We start from the raw sequence: 15,486 nt of genomic DNA on the forward strand, positions 1-15,486 counted from the left end.
TAATGTATCTTATAATCATAATAAATTAGCTTAGATTTCTGCATTTGTCTGAAGTGACTTGTACACTACCTGACAAAAGTCTTGTTGTCAATTCTAGTTGTAAGCTCAACAAATAATAACTTGACTTCTAGTTGATCATTTGGAAAAGTGGCAGAAGATAGATTTTTGTGATGGATCATCTGTTTAACTGCATCCCAATCATCACAAATACTGTAGAAGACCTATTGGAATCCGCATGGACACAAGATTCTCACAGAAATCAGGAAAGGATGGTGAAGGAAAAATCATGTTTTGGGGTTACATTTAGTATGGGGGCGAGTGGATAGCAACATCAACAGCCTGAGGTATCAAGACATTTGTGCTTCCCATTACATTACAAACCACAGGAGAGGGCAAATTCTTCAGCAGGATAGCTCTTCTTCTCATACTTTAGCCTCCATAGCAAAGAAGGTCAAGGTGCTCCAGGATTGACGAGTTCAGTCACCAGACATGAACATTATTGAGCATGTCTTGGGTAAAATGTAGGAGGAGGCATTGAAGATGAATCCACAGTTTCTTGATTAACAATTGCAGATTAGACATTTCTTGGGGTTCTAGACAGATGTAATGGTCAGTTTTGGTGGATGTTGGCAGCTCATTTTTATAGAAAGTAAAAATGAGGGTAAATTGTAATTTTTTTTCCAGTTGGGAAGGAACAGCAAGCTAGCAAGAACATTTGTTGCAGTTAACTGAGGTATAGGGAGCAGCTGTTCCACCTTTAGTCCCAGAAGACCGCATAAAAACGTGAATTTGATTCTGGACACAACTGGAAGCTGCTGGAGTGAGATGGGGAGGAGTGTGAGTTTGGTTGAGTGAAGAGCAGACGTGCTCCTGCATTCTGGATCATCTACTAGGCTTAGTCATGCTGTTTAGAGTCCACTTCTGAAACTACTCCAGCTTTAAGAGTATTCTTACAGTTTTTTTTTTGTTTTTTTTTTATGTTTCGAAGCACAAACAAAAAAGGTCAGTTTGATTTTCACAGGAGTCATGTAGGATGTAACAAGATGACTAATGTCCAGTATAGAATAAAAATATGGTGCAGTGGAAAAACAGTTCATATTGTGTATGACTCCCATTGGCTTGGACATTCTACACTCACTGCATTATCAAATCTGTCTTTTTTTATTCATTCATTTTTTTTTTTCTCGGCTTATTCCCTTTTTTTTATCTGGGGTGCCACAGTGGAATGAACCGCCAACTTATCCAGCATATAACAAAAACCCATCACTGAGGAACATCCATACACACTCATTCATACAAATACACTATGGACAATTTAGCCTACCCAATTCACCTATAGAGCATGTTTTTGTACGTGTGGGGAAAACCGGAGCACCCGGAGGAAACCCACACCATGCAAACTCTGCAAAATCTGGTGAAAATTACATACTGTGCCTTATAACCCTTTTTATTAACTCTTTTATTAAATGACATGCTCTGCCCTTAAATTAATGACTGATACTGTACACTCATTGACTCATTCACATTCTGTCATAATTTAAGCAAGTGATTGACTTTATAAACTAATCACTAAATCATAGTCTTACTAATGTAGATTTGAAAAATCATTCAGAGAAGAAACCTTGTAGTGTTGCTCTGAAATGCTCAAATTTTTAAAACCATTTCCATTTTTTAAACAAAAAGAAAATTAACTGTTATGTCTGAAATGTGCTGTTTGTTGAATGTTTGTTTAAAATCTGAGCTGATACAGCTGACTTTTTCTTGCTTTTGATTGTGTGTTATTAGGGGAGCGCAGGGCACAAAGTAATGCAGGGTAAAATACAACACAAAGTTTTAGGGTATTTGCTCAGGGTTAACCAAGGCATGCTTCAAAGGATTTCACCACAGTGTCGGCAGATGTCTTTCTGCCAATTATTGAAAATGTTTGGCAAAATTTGGATGAGAAACAAAGCAAAAAACATTTTTGCAGCATATAAGTATTTTTATTATTGTCCATTTTTTTTTAGAAAAAAAAAATCTGTGAAATAATGCAAGTAAAATCTTATATTGTTGTGACTACTGACTGCTAGGCTAAAAGATGAAAATATTTTGAAAGAGGAAAAAACACAAAGTGACTGCTAGTTGTAACAGGGTGTTACAAATAAGCCACACACTGTTGGATACCAATTAAACAAACAAAATTATTTGTAGTGTAATGTTGAGAACTTTTTTTATTAAAATATTTTTTCATAGAAAATATTTTTTTAAATAGAAAAAAAAAGTAATTTTATTGCTAATAATGGAAATAAATGCAGTATATAATGATGGACAATAATGCAAATAAATTCAAATGTGTTTATCCAATTAATAAATAAATAAACATACTGTTCTATGTCGAATAAAAATGAGCCAATTACTAAGGACAAATAGCTACTATTTAAAGTAAACTGAACTTAAATAAATTGTGTGAAATCTGCCTTTTTAAGCATGTGGTACAGCTAACCCTCTGTCTGTTACAACTTGCCCCACTGGTGGGGTAAATAGTAACATTTTAACTCCTGGCACTTTTGGCAATATTGCACAGAAACCATAGATTCAGCGATCATAACTCCAGTGCTTATTTGTAGGAGAAGCTTGTGCTTTGTTAGAAACAATAGGGTTTGTCTAATCCCATTACTTTGTTCATTATTTGGCCAAAACCACTTCACTGTATTTTCAACGCAATCTCACAGCAATTTGTAACTTTTTGATTTAGTGGCTAATTCGTATGAATTCGTACGATCTAATTCATACAATTTAGTATGATTTGCTCATCACTCAATGACTGTTGGGGTAAGGGGTGGGGTTGGGTGCCACGCCTCCTTTTTAAAATCGTACATTTTCGTACTGAACTCGTACGAATTAGCCACTAAACTGTCAAAACGTAAAATACCTGCGTTTCCTCGTGAGATCCGGCTGGTATTTTTGATTCACAGTCATGTGTTTGTGTAAATGTTCTATTTTTTTATCTGTAAAATCAACATGACATTTCTTCCAAGTATAAAATGAAAATGTTTTAAATCAAATTCAGAAAGAACAGGGATATTAGTGTAACTAATAAGTGTAACTGTTGTAATGTATGTAGCCACAATACTAAACCTATAATGTTCTCTCTTTTTCTTCAGGAGGATGATATAGTTTACTTTAATGCCAAGGATAATGTGAGTATATGATTTAAGACTCTAGAAACACACACATATGTTTGATTTATTTGTTAAACACAGATACTATGTCAAACATGAATATCGTGTGCTCGTCTGTCCAGTCATGACCATGCGTCTTATGTATGATTAATATAAGGCAGTGAAGGGATGATGACCATATATTTCCTTTTCTGTTGATATGTGCTCGGCTACCGGATACACACTGTCATACATCTCAACTGACAATTAGCATGAGTGTGTGTAAAACGCATTGATGTGTGCAATAGATCGAGTACAGGTACAAAGGGAAAAGAAACAAGGGATTTATTTGTTCAGTACCTTTAGAAAATGTATTGGGATATTAATACATCCTATACTGATGTTTTATAAAATATAATATATATTATTTACTTTAAATATATGTCATTTATGTTTTTATTATTATTACTGACTATTCTGGTAATGTGTTTATTCAGATGAGTGATTTAAGTTGCAATAGCTAACAGTTCACCTATATGCCGAATAATACAGCAGTCCAAAGTGCTATTTAATAATGATTATTGATTAAAAAAAACATTGTTTAAAATAAATCATCAAAATAAATAGTTTTAAAAATATAGAAATAAAAACATGATGTTTATTTTATTTTATTTTATTTTATTTTATTTTATTTTATTTTATTTTATTTTATTTTATGTGTAATATAAACTGATCAGGCAGTTCAGCCAGTAAGATTAAATCCACTTTTATAATAATTTATAAATATTTTAACAAATATTTATATATAAATAAATGAATAGCTAAAAATATATTTAAAATTATGTATGCCTGTTGTTGTTTTTAATTTTTGTAATTTAATGTATTGTTATTTTATTAAATTTTTATCTAAAGTACTATTTAATAATAATTAATTATTTAAAATACAGTGTTTTATCCAAATCATACAAATAATTAGTAAAAATATATATAAATATAAAGTATTATATGGAACTGTTGTTATTTATTTTATTTAACTTTTATTAAAGTTTTTATAATACAATTTTATTTTATTTTACTTTACTTTACTTAACTTTATTTTATTTTATTTTATTTTATTTTATTTTATTTTATTTTATTTTATTTTATTTTATGAAATGAAATGAAATGAAATGAAATGAAATGAAAGGCAAACTGACCAGACAGTTAAGAACCACTTTTAGAATTTTTTAACACATATTTATATATAAATAAATTAATAGCTAAAAATATATTTAAAATTATGTTTGACTGTTGTTGTTTTTATTTTTTTTATTTAATGTATAGTTATTTTATTTTATTTTTATCTAAAGTACTATTTAATAATAATTAATTATTTTTAAAAAGTGTTTTATCCAAATCAGACAAATAATTAGTAAAAATATATATAAATATAAAGTATTATATAGAACTGTTGTTATTTATTTTATTTAACTTTTATTGAAAGGGTTATAATACAATTTTATTTTATTTTGTTTTGAAATGAAATGAAAGGCAAACTGACCAGGCAGTTAAGAACCACTTTTAGAATACCTTAATCACTTTAATAACAAATATTGAAAACAGCTGCAGAATAGTTGCATTTTTATGACTAGCAGAAAGCTTGTATTCTCCATACTGTACCACAGATGTTTATTGCTGCTTTTCTTCCAGCTTGAAACCAATGACACAGAAGGACGGAAAAACCGGATCAGACCTGAATTTAAAGAAGATCCGTCATTCAAAAACCGCCTCACCTCCTACAACCATACGGCTGTGCACATCCCTACGGACATCTATGACGGCTGTAAGTAACAGACATGCTCCGCTGCAACACATTATCTACTGCTGCGAATTTGATGAGATCCTCTGCCACTGATTGCCATAGATGTCAGTTAGAAAACTAAGTATAAGTGCGTCTTTGAAAGAGCTTTTGGAGGAGAATTATAAAATTCATCTGACAGCCAAAACTCTCTGGGGAAACTTTTGTCAGGATAAGTGCAGGTGCGCCTGTTTGGATAAACCTAAGTGTACTTTTAAACAGGGATTTCATTGTACAGTAAGTTGGCTGAGCTATAGAGTCTCTGTTGGCCTGCTGGGAAAGCGTCTGGCTCTTTTTGTGTTAGACGGTCCTTCCCTATTGACCTTGTCATATTCACACTAATGCACACAAATGCAAGACAAATAGATTCAGGTAATTACTTTAGCCATTGTGCCCTTTGGTAAACAGGATAGTTGAAATGGCATTAGGTCTGAGAGGTCTGCTTTGAGCTGGGCATTATGTTATATTGAGGATCTGTTTGCTTTGTTTTAAAATAAATAGTTCTGAAGCGGTTCAGAGATCAAGTGGTGCTTGAGTCTGTAAGCAGAAAGGTGAATCCTCAGATGTGGCTGCCTGTGTAATTTAGATGGATAGATTTATTTAGGGATGCATAATATTTATAAAATTTAATTTCATTTAGAAAATACCAATAACTGATAATTAAGTGCTTCTCGTTGCTGATACTGATATAGATCGGTATCAATAAATTCATGTTTTGATATTAAAATGTTCTTATAATATGCAGTTTGTGCACCTAGGAGACTTATTTAAGCAGAGCTGGCTAAACTGTAGATGAATTACCGGTTTGTAAACATCGAGGATGCACGCGCAGCGAGGTTGCAAAAAAGAAAAAAAACAGGAGCGCTAGCATTTACAGGGAGGGAATGACATCCGATATGGTACAGAGTTTGTTGTTGTATTAGAGATAAGTTCTATTGATTACATATATTATTTACATAATGCTTTCAGCGTATTATAACAGGTTGTCACCCAATGATAAGTTCAGTTATTCTGTCAAATTAACGCTAAAGTGAGTGGCGTTCATCGGACAGGTCCATTTGCGATAGCACCCTCCCAGTTGGATATTGATAAGATGAAATGGCCAAACATCTCATTGAAACTCCAAGTAATTTTACAATAGAGAAGTTAAAGGCCTAAAAGTCTTTGGATGCCTACAAGTTTGTTCTGTGTGGTCATGTGCACAAAATAATGTTCCATGATTACCAGATTCAACACTTTGTAGTTGCTTAAAATTGAGGTTCTGCCTAGTCAAAGACAAGGAAGGAAGACAGAACTGTACAAGGCCTGTGTAATCATCAACAAGCAAAACAACTGCATTCTGACATGAACTGCACCTGTACGGCAGGGTATGTGAACTTACATTTTCACGTATCATTCTAAGCATTCAGTGTAGACAGTTTAATTCACCATGTTTAACTGTTTTTGCTGAAATCATTGCTGCAATCAAAAACAAGTAATGTGTATGATTTAGCACAGCGTGAACTTACCTGATATGACATGAGAACTGCAGAGTTGAGCATTTTTAACTAGGTCCTCACTCCATTCAACTCTTATTATGGCTGTTAACCAAAGACGTCTGCGGTTGGCAAAGCAGTGTGGTGTATGGGAAAACTAATTTTTTTTATTTGTGGACTTTTGTATTTAGCATCCTACCGGACAACACGACATGTATTCTATTGCAAACAGTGTTTTTTTTGCAACCGGTATGCGCGGTTGAACCCGTGTGACGTCAATTGTGACGTAGGTTGGCAACTCTGCTATAGTAAACGACACTCCTCACTAGAGGTGTGAACCTATACTGGTCTCACGGTTTGGTTCGGTTACGATTATCATGCCATCGATTCGCTTTAATTCGATATTTCGGTGCATCACGGTGCATTGGCAATGCTTTCCATACACAGTGTTATATTTTGGGGGGAGGCTATAACAAGTCTGTATAAACACACAGACACACAGTAACACACTGTCTCTCATTCACTAACATACACAAACATAGACAGCACCAAACAAACAAACACACACACACATACACATTTAAGCCCTCACAATATGCGTTTAGCCGGGAGATCTCGCGCTGAGCAAAAAAAAAAAAAACGAAAAAAGAAGCACTTTTTCGACGGTCCCTTACTGAGAGCTCCACTTAGCACAAGCTCTCCCGGATAAACACATACTGCGAGTGCTTAAACGGAGCAGTGCTCGTTATGTCGAGCTAAAAAAAAGAAAAGACAGCTGTAAAACATAATCAGCTTTGTCTTTTTGTAGGAAACACACTTTAGATCTTTTTAGGGTAAGAGTTTTTTGAGTTATTGCCGCTATAACTGAATGTGTCAGGAATGTCGAAAACAAAACCAACTTAGCCGCGCTCATTTCTGGTGCCCCCCTGGATGTACTGCGCTCTTAGCAATTGCCTATACTGCTTATGCCACGGCCTAGCCCTAGGTTGGCTCCTGAGTGTTGTAAATATCCGCGCTCACCTCCCTTGCGACAGAGCGCATATGGCGATAAATGACGTCAGTACATAGGCCTAAGAACCGGTTATGATTATTACTGAACCGATATCGAATTGTCCGCGTCTGCATCGCGGTGCACCGAAGAAAAAATTAATTTTGACACCCCTACTTCTCACATGCAAAAGATATCTTTAACATGTTTGTGCAGTTTTATTATTGTACAAAAAGCCTAACTAGGGGCTAGGGCTGCGAATAAACCTTTGGTTAGAAGCCTAAATGTGGAGTTGGCTGCTGGAAATTTATATCGTATCTGCGGGGTCTTAAAAAGTCTTAAAATTTCAGAGGCCCTAAAAGGTCTTATATTTGCTGAAATGTTGTGTGGTTGGTCTTAAATAATTTTAAATGGGTCTTAATTTTTCTGTATGTAAAGTTGCCCAATCAAGCCGACCAATCCCCAATAATTAAATCTAAATAAAACTTTTAACTTTTACTTTTTCTATTTACCAATTTGGTGCAATTATCTTTCTTACAATGACTTTAATTTGCATACATTTAGTTTATTATCGCTTTGTAAATATTTATTTAGATTTAGTTTGTTTTGACATGTTAAAATGTGTATAACTAAATTAAAATTGTTTTAGTGAGGCAAGTTAAAATCTATTTTTATTGGGCCAGCCATGCCATTGGAAAAAATCTTTAACGTTTAGCTTTATATAAGTTTTTACATAACTTTGTGAAACCTGCAGAAACACTAATATAGTACGTTCTATACAGTTTGAATGTGAGAAGTATCAATGGAACTCAGATAGACGTTGCATCATAGGAAAGCGTAGCTTCCATCGAGTTCACACTTCAGAATCTCGTCAGAAGTAGTAGGTCATCCGGGTACTTCTCGCTGTTTTTCGAATTCTACGAATTCAGACTTACTACTCGGCTCGCATACGTTTTTTTTTTTTTTTTTTCTTTTAAAACATTTACAAGGTGTTGCCAAGTATCACTATGAAAAGCTTAATTTTTTTGTTGTTCTGGAAATTATATTTGTTTAGTCCAATATTTGTCCTGAACAATTAAACTACTGCTGCTCCTCAAAAAAAACAAAAAAACAAAAAAAAAAACATGCAGGTCCCAGACATGTGTTTTTCTCCCAGCGCTGTTGTGTATTTGAACAATTTCCAAGAATGACTGTTGATGTTTGATTCAGCTAACACAGAAGGTTCAAATGTTCATTGATGATTCAGAATGTACTGAATGTACTGTGACCAAGTTCATAAATAAAGTGATGCTTGAATCTCTAAAAGTTGGAGCTTTTCCACACTGACAGAGGTGGCTGCCTCTGTAATTTAAGAAGGGAGTTTCCTTGTCACTTGTCTTGTAATTGTATACCATTTCATGCAATTATCTCTGAGTCATTTCCCAATCCTATATTGCTCTTTCTACTTTTATCTGTGAGTCATTTACAAGGCTTTATAAGGCTCTTTTGGGAAAGGGGGTTTATCTGGTCATGTGGTGGTGAGCATCTACCAAATTACCTATCTATCTATCTATCTATCTGTCTGTCTGTCTGTCTGTCTGTCTGTCTGTCTGTCTGTCTGTCTGTCTGTCTGTCTGTCTGTCTGTCTGTCTGTCTGTCAGTCAGTCAGTCAGTCAGTCCGTCCGTCCGTCCGTCCGTCCGTCCGTCCGTCCTTCCATCCATCCATCCATCCATCCATCCATCCATCCATCCATCCATCCATCCATCCATCCATCCATCCATCCATCCATCCATCCATCCATCCATCTATCTATCTATCTATCTATCTATCTATCTATCTATCTATCTATCTATCTATCTATCTATCTATCTGTCCATCCGTCCATCCTATCCATCCATTATTCTTAAGTTCTTTCTATTGTTCTATCTGTCCATCTGTCCATCCTTCCATTATTCTATCTATCCATCCATACATTCATTTTTCCATCATTCTTTCTATCAGTCTATCTATAAATTGTTCAATCTTTTGTTGTTGCGTTCTATATAATATATCTCAAGTTCTACCTGTCTGTCTGTCTGTCTGTCTGTCTGTCTGTCTGTCTGTCTGTCTGTCTGTCTGTCTTTTGTTCTCCATCCATCCATCTGTTCGTCCGTCCGTCCATCAGTCCGTCTGTCAGTCCGTCTGTCAGTCCGTCTGTCAGTCCGTCTGTCAGTCCGTCTGTCAGTCCGTCTGTCAGTCCGTCTGTCTGTCCGTCTGTATGTCTATCTGTCTGTCTGTCTGTCTGTTCTTTGCATCAATTATTCTAAAGTTCTTTCTATTGTTTAATCCGTCCATCCATCCATCCATCCATCCATCCATCCATCCATTCATCCATCCATCCATCCATCCATCCATCTAACCATCCATCCACCTTTTTGGAAACTCCTTTTTGAGGCTTGTCAGTTCCTTTTGCCATATACATTTATTGCAAGGAAGAAATTGGCATAACAGACAAGAAACATAACATACTAATTACACAGCAGAGGAAATGATGACAGAATTCTCATTTTTGGCTGAACTATTGTTATTTAAACTTTTATATTTCACAGAGAGAGAGAGAGAGAGAGAGAAAGATAGAGAGAGAGAGAGAGAGAGAGAGAGAGAGAGATAGACAGAAAATAACCAAGTGACAGAAACGGGCAGAGCTATAATTGCAGTGGTCTTGGGTCTGACCTGACCTTGCGCCAGAAGGAAACACAGTACGTGTGTAGAATCAAGCTGGCGGCCAGACCCACTCATACACAGTTATGTGTGAGAAATGTCCAATATTACAGGAGTGTCTATATGTCCATTAATTCCAGAGGTTGTTGAGTCTATTTAAGGCGTTAAGAAGAACCGAGTGGCTTTTCTCCAGCGACACTAAAAGCAAAGTTTGCACACATCAACCTCTATCAAACACTCAGAGACCACAAATAGCCCGGAACCACTGCCACAAACACACACACAGACGCACAGAAATAAAACAGATCTGCTGCTCTTGCCGGGGAGAAAATTGGATTTCCGTGGATAAAGTAGTACATCGTTTAGGGGTTGCGAGAAGATGGCGGGTGACCCCCCCCCCCTGCCGGAGTCAGCCAACACCAAGAAAAACTTAACCATGATTAAGAGAGACAACTCACAGCGTGTGCGGGCAAATGTGCTCTCCTTCACATCTGAAAGCATTGATGTAATCAGAGGAGGTTGAGGAAATGATCAATACTTCAGAGCGTTGAGATGTTTTACACCGGAATGCTGTATCCAGAGAAAGACATCAAAACTGTTAAGTTCATTGTTTTCACCACCACTGGCAGGAAAGAAAAAAAGCTAAAAGAAAAAAAAAAGTGGAAAGGTAGGTAGGTAGGTAGGTTGTTTTTTGGTTGGTTTGTTAACTATTTTATTTATTTTTTTTAATCTAGGCTTATCTATGGTACTACGCAAGAATGTAAATTAGGCTAGTAATTGTTCAACGGTTCTGTAGCCAATCAAAAAGAAGAAACAAAATCTTAAGTGGACTAATAAAATTGACATTTAAAAAAAAAAAATGTTAAAATTACATTTTAAAACTGACTGCTTTTATTCCAACCAAACCCAGAAATAGAAAGACTTTGTCCCAAAGAAAAAAAAGTGAAATACTGTACTTTTTTTTTTTTTTTTTTGGTCAGTTTAACATCACTTGGGAAATATCTGAAAACAAAAAAAAAAAAAATCAAACATATCAAGATTAAAAATTATTTCTTTTCAACTGTAAACATTTTCGGGTGGTGGATAGATGATATATATATATGGGTAAACAAACAGATAAACACACATTACACGGATATGTGGATAGACATAATTGGATGGGTAGATACATAGTGATTAGGTAGACAAACAGTACAGAGACAAAGATGGATGGACGGACGTATGGATGGATGGACAGACGGAGCGATAGATAGATAGATAAATAGATGGATGGACGGACGGACGGACGGACAGATAGATAGATAGATAGATAGATAGAACTAGACAGACAGATGGACAAAAAAGAAAGGTAGACAGATTAGCCGAACAGAAAGATGGATGGAAGGTTAGAAAGATATAATATAAATCTACTATAATAATAATGTGAACCCCATTATATCTGCATTTGCACACAATATTGTAAGTGCAGTATTTTCCAACGTAACCAATTTATTGTTCTTGCTACAGTTTCTCTCAGGTCATTGATCAGTCTTTTGTCTCTTTTTGGGGGGAGAAAATGCTCAAGATAATGTCTCTCTCTTTTCCACATTTCCCTTCTTCTCCTCCCTCAGCCCTGCCCTAATGCCTCTGCTGCATGCCAGCCAATAAAACTAAAGTTATGGTTGTTATAGCTCTGAATTTTTCATGCTTCATTACAATAATTGTTGACACGCGAGCTGTTTTCTCGCCTGATTAGCATATCTCTACTAGCACTTCTGACTGCCTATCTGCACGCGGCCTTTTCAGAAGCAAAAGGTTTGATAGGATGATTATAGGTTTCCATGGTTCCCTCAGTGGTGATGTAATAAAGTCAATCAGCTTGTTTGCAGATGAGGAGATGGAGAGCCCTCTGTGCACAGTGCAGAATTATTCTGTTAACAGCAGTTGAGATGAGACTAAATTACACCTCTCTGTGTCTCTCCTCCTCCTCCTCTTACTTCATGTACTCTCTTTGGACTGTCACTGTAAGCTTCATGACCTATAGTATACTTACAGTGCATCCGGAAAGTATTCATAGCGCTTCACTTTTTCCACATTTTTTTAAGTTACAGCCATGTTCCAAAATGGATTAAATTAATTTATTTCCTCAAAATTCTACACACAATACCCCATAATGACAATGTGATTTTTTTTTTGCAAATTTATAAAAAAAAAAAAAAAAAACTGAAAAATCACATGTACAGAAGTATTCACAGCTTTTGCTCAATACTTTCTTGATGCTCCTTTTGCAGCAATTACAGCCTCAAGTCTTTTTGAATATGATGCCACAAGCTTGGCACACATGTCTTTGGAATTTTTTGCCCATTCTTCTTTGCAGTAACTCTTAAGCTCTATCAGGTTGGATGGGAAGCAACTGTGTACAGCCATTTTTAGATCTCTCCAGAGATGTTCAATAGGATTTAGCTCTGGGCTCTGGCTGGGCCACTCAAGAACATTCACAGAGTTGTTGTGAAGCCACTCCATTGATATTTTAGCGGTGTACTTTGGGTCATTGTCCTGCTGGAAGATGAACCGTCGCCCCAGTCTGAGGTCAAGAACACTCTGAAGCAGGTTTTCATTCAGGATGTCTCTGTACATTGCTGCATTCATCTTTCCCTCTATCCTGACTAGTCTTCCAGTTCCTGCTGATGAAAAACATCCCCACAGCATGATGCTGCCACCACCATGCTTCATTGTAGGGATGGTATTAGCCTGGTGATGAGCGGTGCCTGGTTTTCTCTAAAAGTAACCCCTGGCATTCACTCCAATGAAATCAATTTTAGTCTTATCTGACCAGAGAATTTTGTTTCTTATTGTCTGAGAGTCCTTCAGATGCCTTTTGGCAAATTCCATGTGTGGAGTGGCTTCTGTCTGCACAGATGGTTGTCCTACTAAAAGTTTCTCCTCTCTCCACAGAAGAATGCTGGAGAACAGACAGAGTAACCATCAGGTCATTGATCACATCCCTGACTAAGGCCCTTTTTCTCCTGATCACTCAGCTTTGGCGGTCGGCCAGCTCTATGAAGAGTCCTGGTGGTTCCAAACATCCTGCACTTATGGATGATGGTGGTCACTGTGCTCATTGGAACTTTCAGAGCAGCAGAAATTTTTCTGTAACCTTCCCCAGCCTTGTGCCTTGAGACAATCCTGTCTCTGAGGTCTACATCTTAAGAATGATCAGTGGAAACAGAATGTACCTGAGCTCAATTTAGAGCTTCACGGCAAAGGCTGCGAATACTGATGTATATGTGATTTTTTTCAGGTTCTTCATTTTTAATACATTTGCAACAATTTCAAAAAATATTTTTTCACATTGTCATTATCTGGTATTGTGTGTAGAATTTTGAGAAAATAAATGAATTGAATCCATTTTGAAATAAGGCTAAGACATAAAAAAAGAGAAAAAGTGAAGCGTTATCAATACTTTCCAGATGGACTGTATGAATTGAAATACTGACAAAAATGAATATTAAAACAATATTTGTTATTTATACAGTTGAAATCAAATTTATCGGCCCTCCTGTGATTTTTATTTTTATTTTTTTTCCTTTTTTTTTTTTTTTAAATATTTACAAACTGATGTTTAATAGGGTTGGGTTCATAGACGATGTTTGGGTTTCCTCAAGTCCAAAGACATGTGCTATAGATAAAATGGGTAAGCTAAAATTGTCTGTAGTGTATGAGTGTGAATGAGAGTGTATGGGTGTTTCCCAGTGATAATTTGCAGCTGGAAGGGCATCCGATGCATAATACATATGCTGAATAAGTTGGTGGTTCATTCCACTGTGGTGACCACAAATTAATAAAGGGACGAAGCTGAAAAGAAAATGAATGTATGAATGAACAAGCTCCATCGCACAGTGTTGTTGCCTTGTATGAAGTTAATAACCAATCAAATGTCTGAAATGTGTGATGCGGTCCAATGTCGAGTTAATTCATGGTATTAATAATTTGAACAGGCGGAACGGTGGCTCAGTAGTTAGCACTGTCTCCTCAAAGCAAGAAGGTTACTAGTTCGAGTCCCGGCTGGGCCAGTCGGCATTTATGTGTAGAGTTTGCATGTTCTCCCCATGTTGGCGTAGGTTTCATCTACGTGCTCCGGTTTCTCTTACAGTTTGTTGAATGAACTAAATTAGCCGTAGTAAATGAGTGTGTGTATGAATGTGAGAGTGTATAGGTGTTTCCCATTACTGGATTGCAGCTGGAAGGGCATCTGCTGTGTAAAACATATGCTGGGATAGTTGGCGGTTCATTCTGCTGTGGTGACCCCTGATAAATAAGCGACTAAGCCAAAGGATGATGAATGAATGAATTTAAACACCTTATTGTTTACCCATAACTAATTAAGGTAAATTAATGTGTCAAATAATCAAATCAACAGCCTTAATTAAAAGATATGCATAAGCAAGGTCACCCTTGGTTGATTGCCATGGTTCTGGTTGTTAGGATGTAGACTGAGGACATTAAAGAATCAAAATTAAATTAATCAAACATCATACATCATATTTGTGTTTCCAGCCACCATTGTGCTGAATGAGCTGAACTGGACAGAGGCGTTGGAGGATGTCTTTAAGAAGAATCGAGAAGAAGATCCAACGCTACTCTGGCAAGTGTTTGGCAGTGCTACTGGATTAGCCCGCTTTTACCCTGGTAAGTGTGTTTTTTTTTCTGTTTAATTCAGCATTCACACATTTCAATGCAAATTCCAATCAAACCCTACCTCTCTCTTTCACACACACAAACACACAGACAACCCCCCTTCCACTGCTAGACTCCGCTATCTCTAATTGGTAAACATAGCATGCAGTCCCAGCTCAAATTACACCAAATTTTCATAACAAATTATAATATCAAATATCTCAGTGGCTCAGCAGAGGGCTTATTGTATTCTTGTGAGATTTAATGATGACAGAGGAGAAAAGTAATGAGGTGCTCAATTCATTTTCATTACTCTCAGATTCATAATTGCTACACTTTTACTAAAAACGTGCATATAAATAGTATATTAGCCAAAGTTGAACCTTGCTCTCTCAGTTTTGCATATCTGAAATGTGTGAAATTAACTCCAAACACCTGCATGACTTTAATTCTTTTGTATAGAAGAAGAGAATAGATGCATTTTGGAAATATGTCCTGTCATCTTATGTAATAAGAACTCAAAATAGATGCAAAAAAGTCACCTGAAGACACACAACCGGGGGTGTGTTTCTTAAACAACGACAAAACTAGTGGTTGAACTGTCATAGTACGATGCATCATTTAGGATACCAACGATGTAGTAATGAGTGTTTCTCTAAAACCGTAGTTTCTCTGTCGCAGATCCATCGTTTAAACATTCATCTTCAATG

At 36.2% G+C, this 15,486-nt stretch overlaps 1 protein-coding gene across 9 annotated transcripts in view; it reads left to right on the plus strand.

Annotated features, from left to right (window-relative positions):
• LOC101882457 (voltage-dependent calcium channel subunit alpha-2/delta-1) overlaps nucleotides 1-15,486 on the plus strand; it is a 229,543-nt gene that overhangs the window by 83,505 nt on the left and 130,552 nt on the right. For all 9 annotated transcript variants that reach the window (XM_073930291.1, XM_073930290.1, XM_073930287.1 and 6 more), the window contains 3 exons: nucleotides 3,144-3,179; nucleotides 4,830-4,962; nucleotides 14,657-14,788. In XM_073930291.1, the coding sequence (XP_073786392.1) occupies nucleotides 3,144-3,179; nucleotides 4,830-4,962; nucleotides 14,657-14,788 (301 nt within the window). The remainder of the gene's footprint in view (nucleotides 1-3,143; nucleotides 3,180-4,829; nucleotides 4,963-14,656; nucleotides 14,789-15,486) is intronic.

The sequence above is a fragment of the Danio rerio genome, chromosome 18 (assembly GCF_049306965.1).
Source record: "Danio rerio strain Tuebingen ecotype United States chromosome 18, GRCz12tu, whole genome shotgun sequence".
Taxonomy (NCBI): Eukaryota; Metazoa; Chordata; class Actinopteri; order Cypriniformes; family Danionidae; genus Danio; species Danio rerio.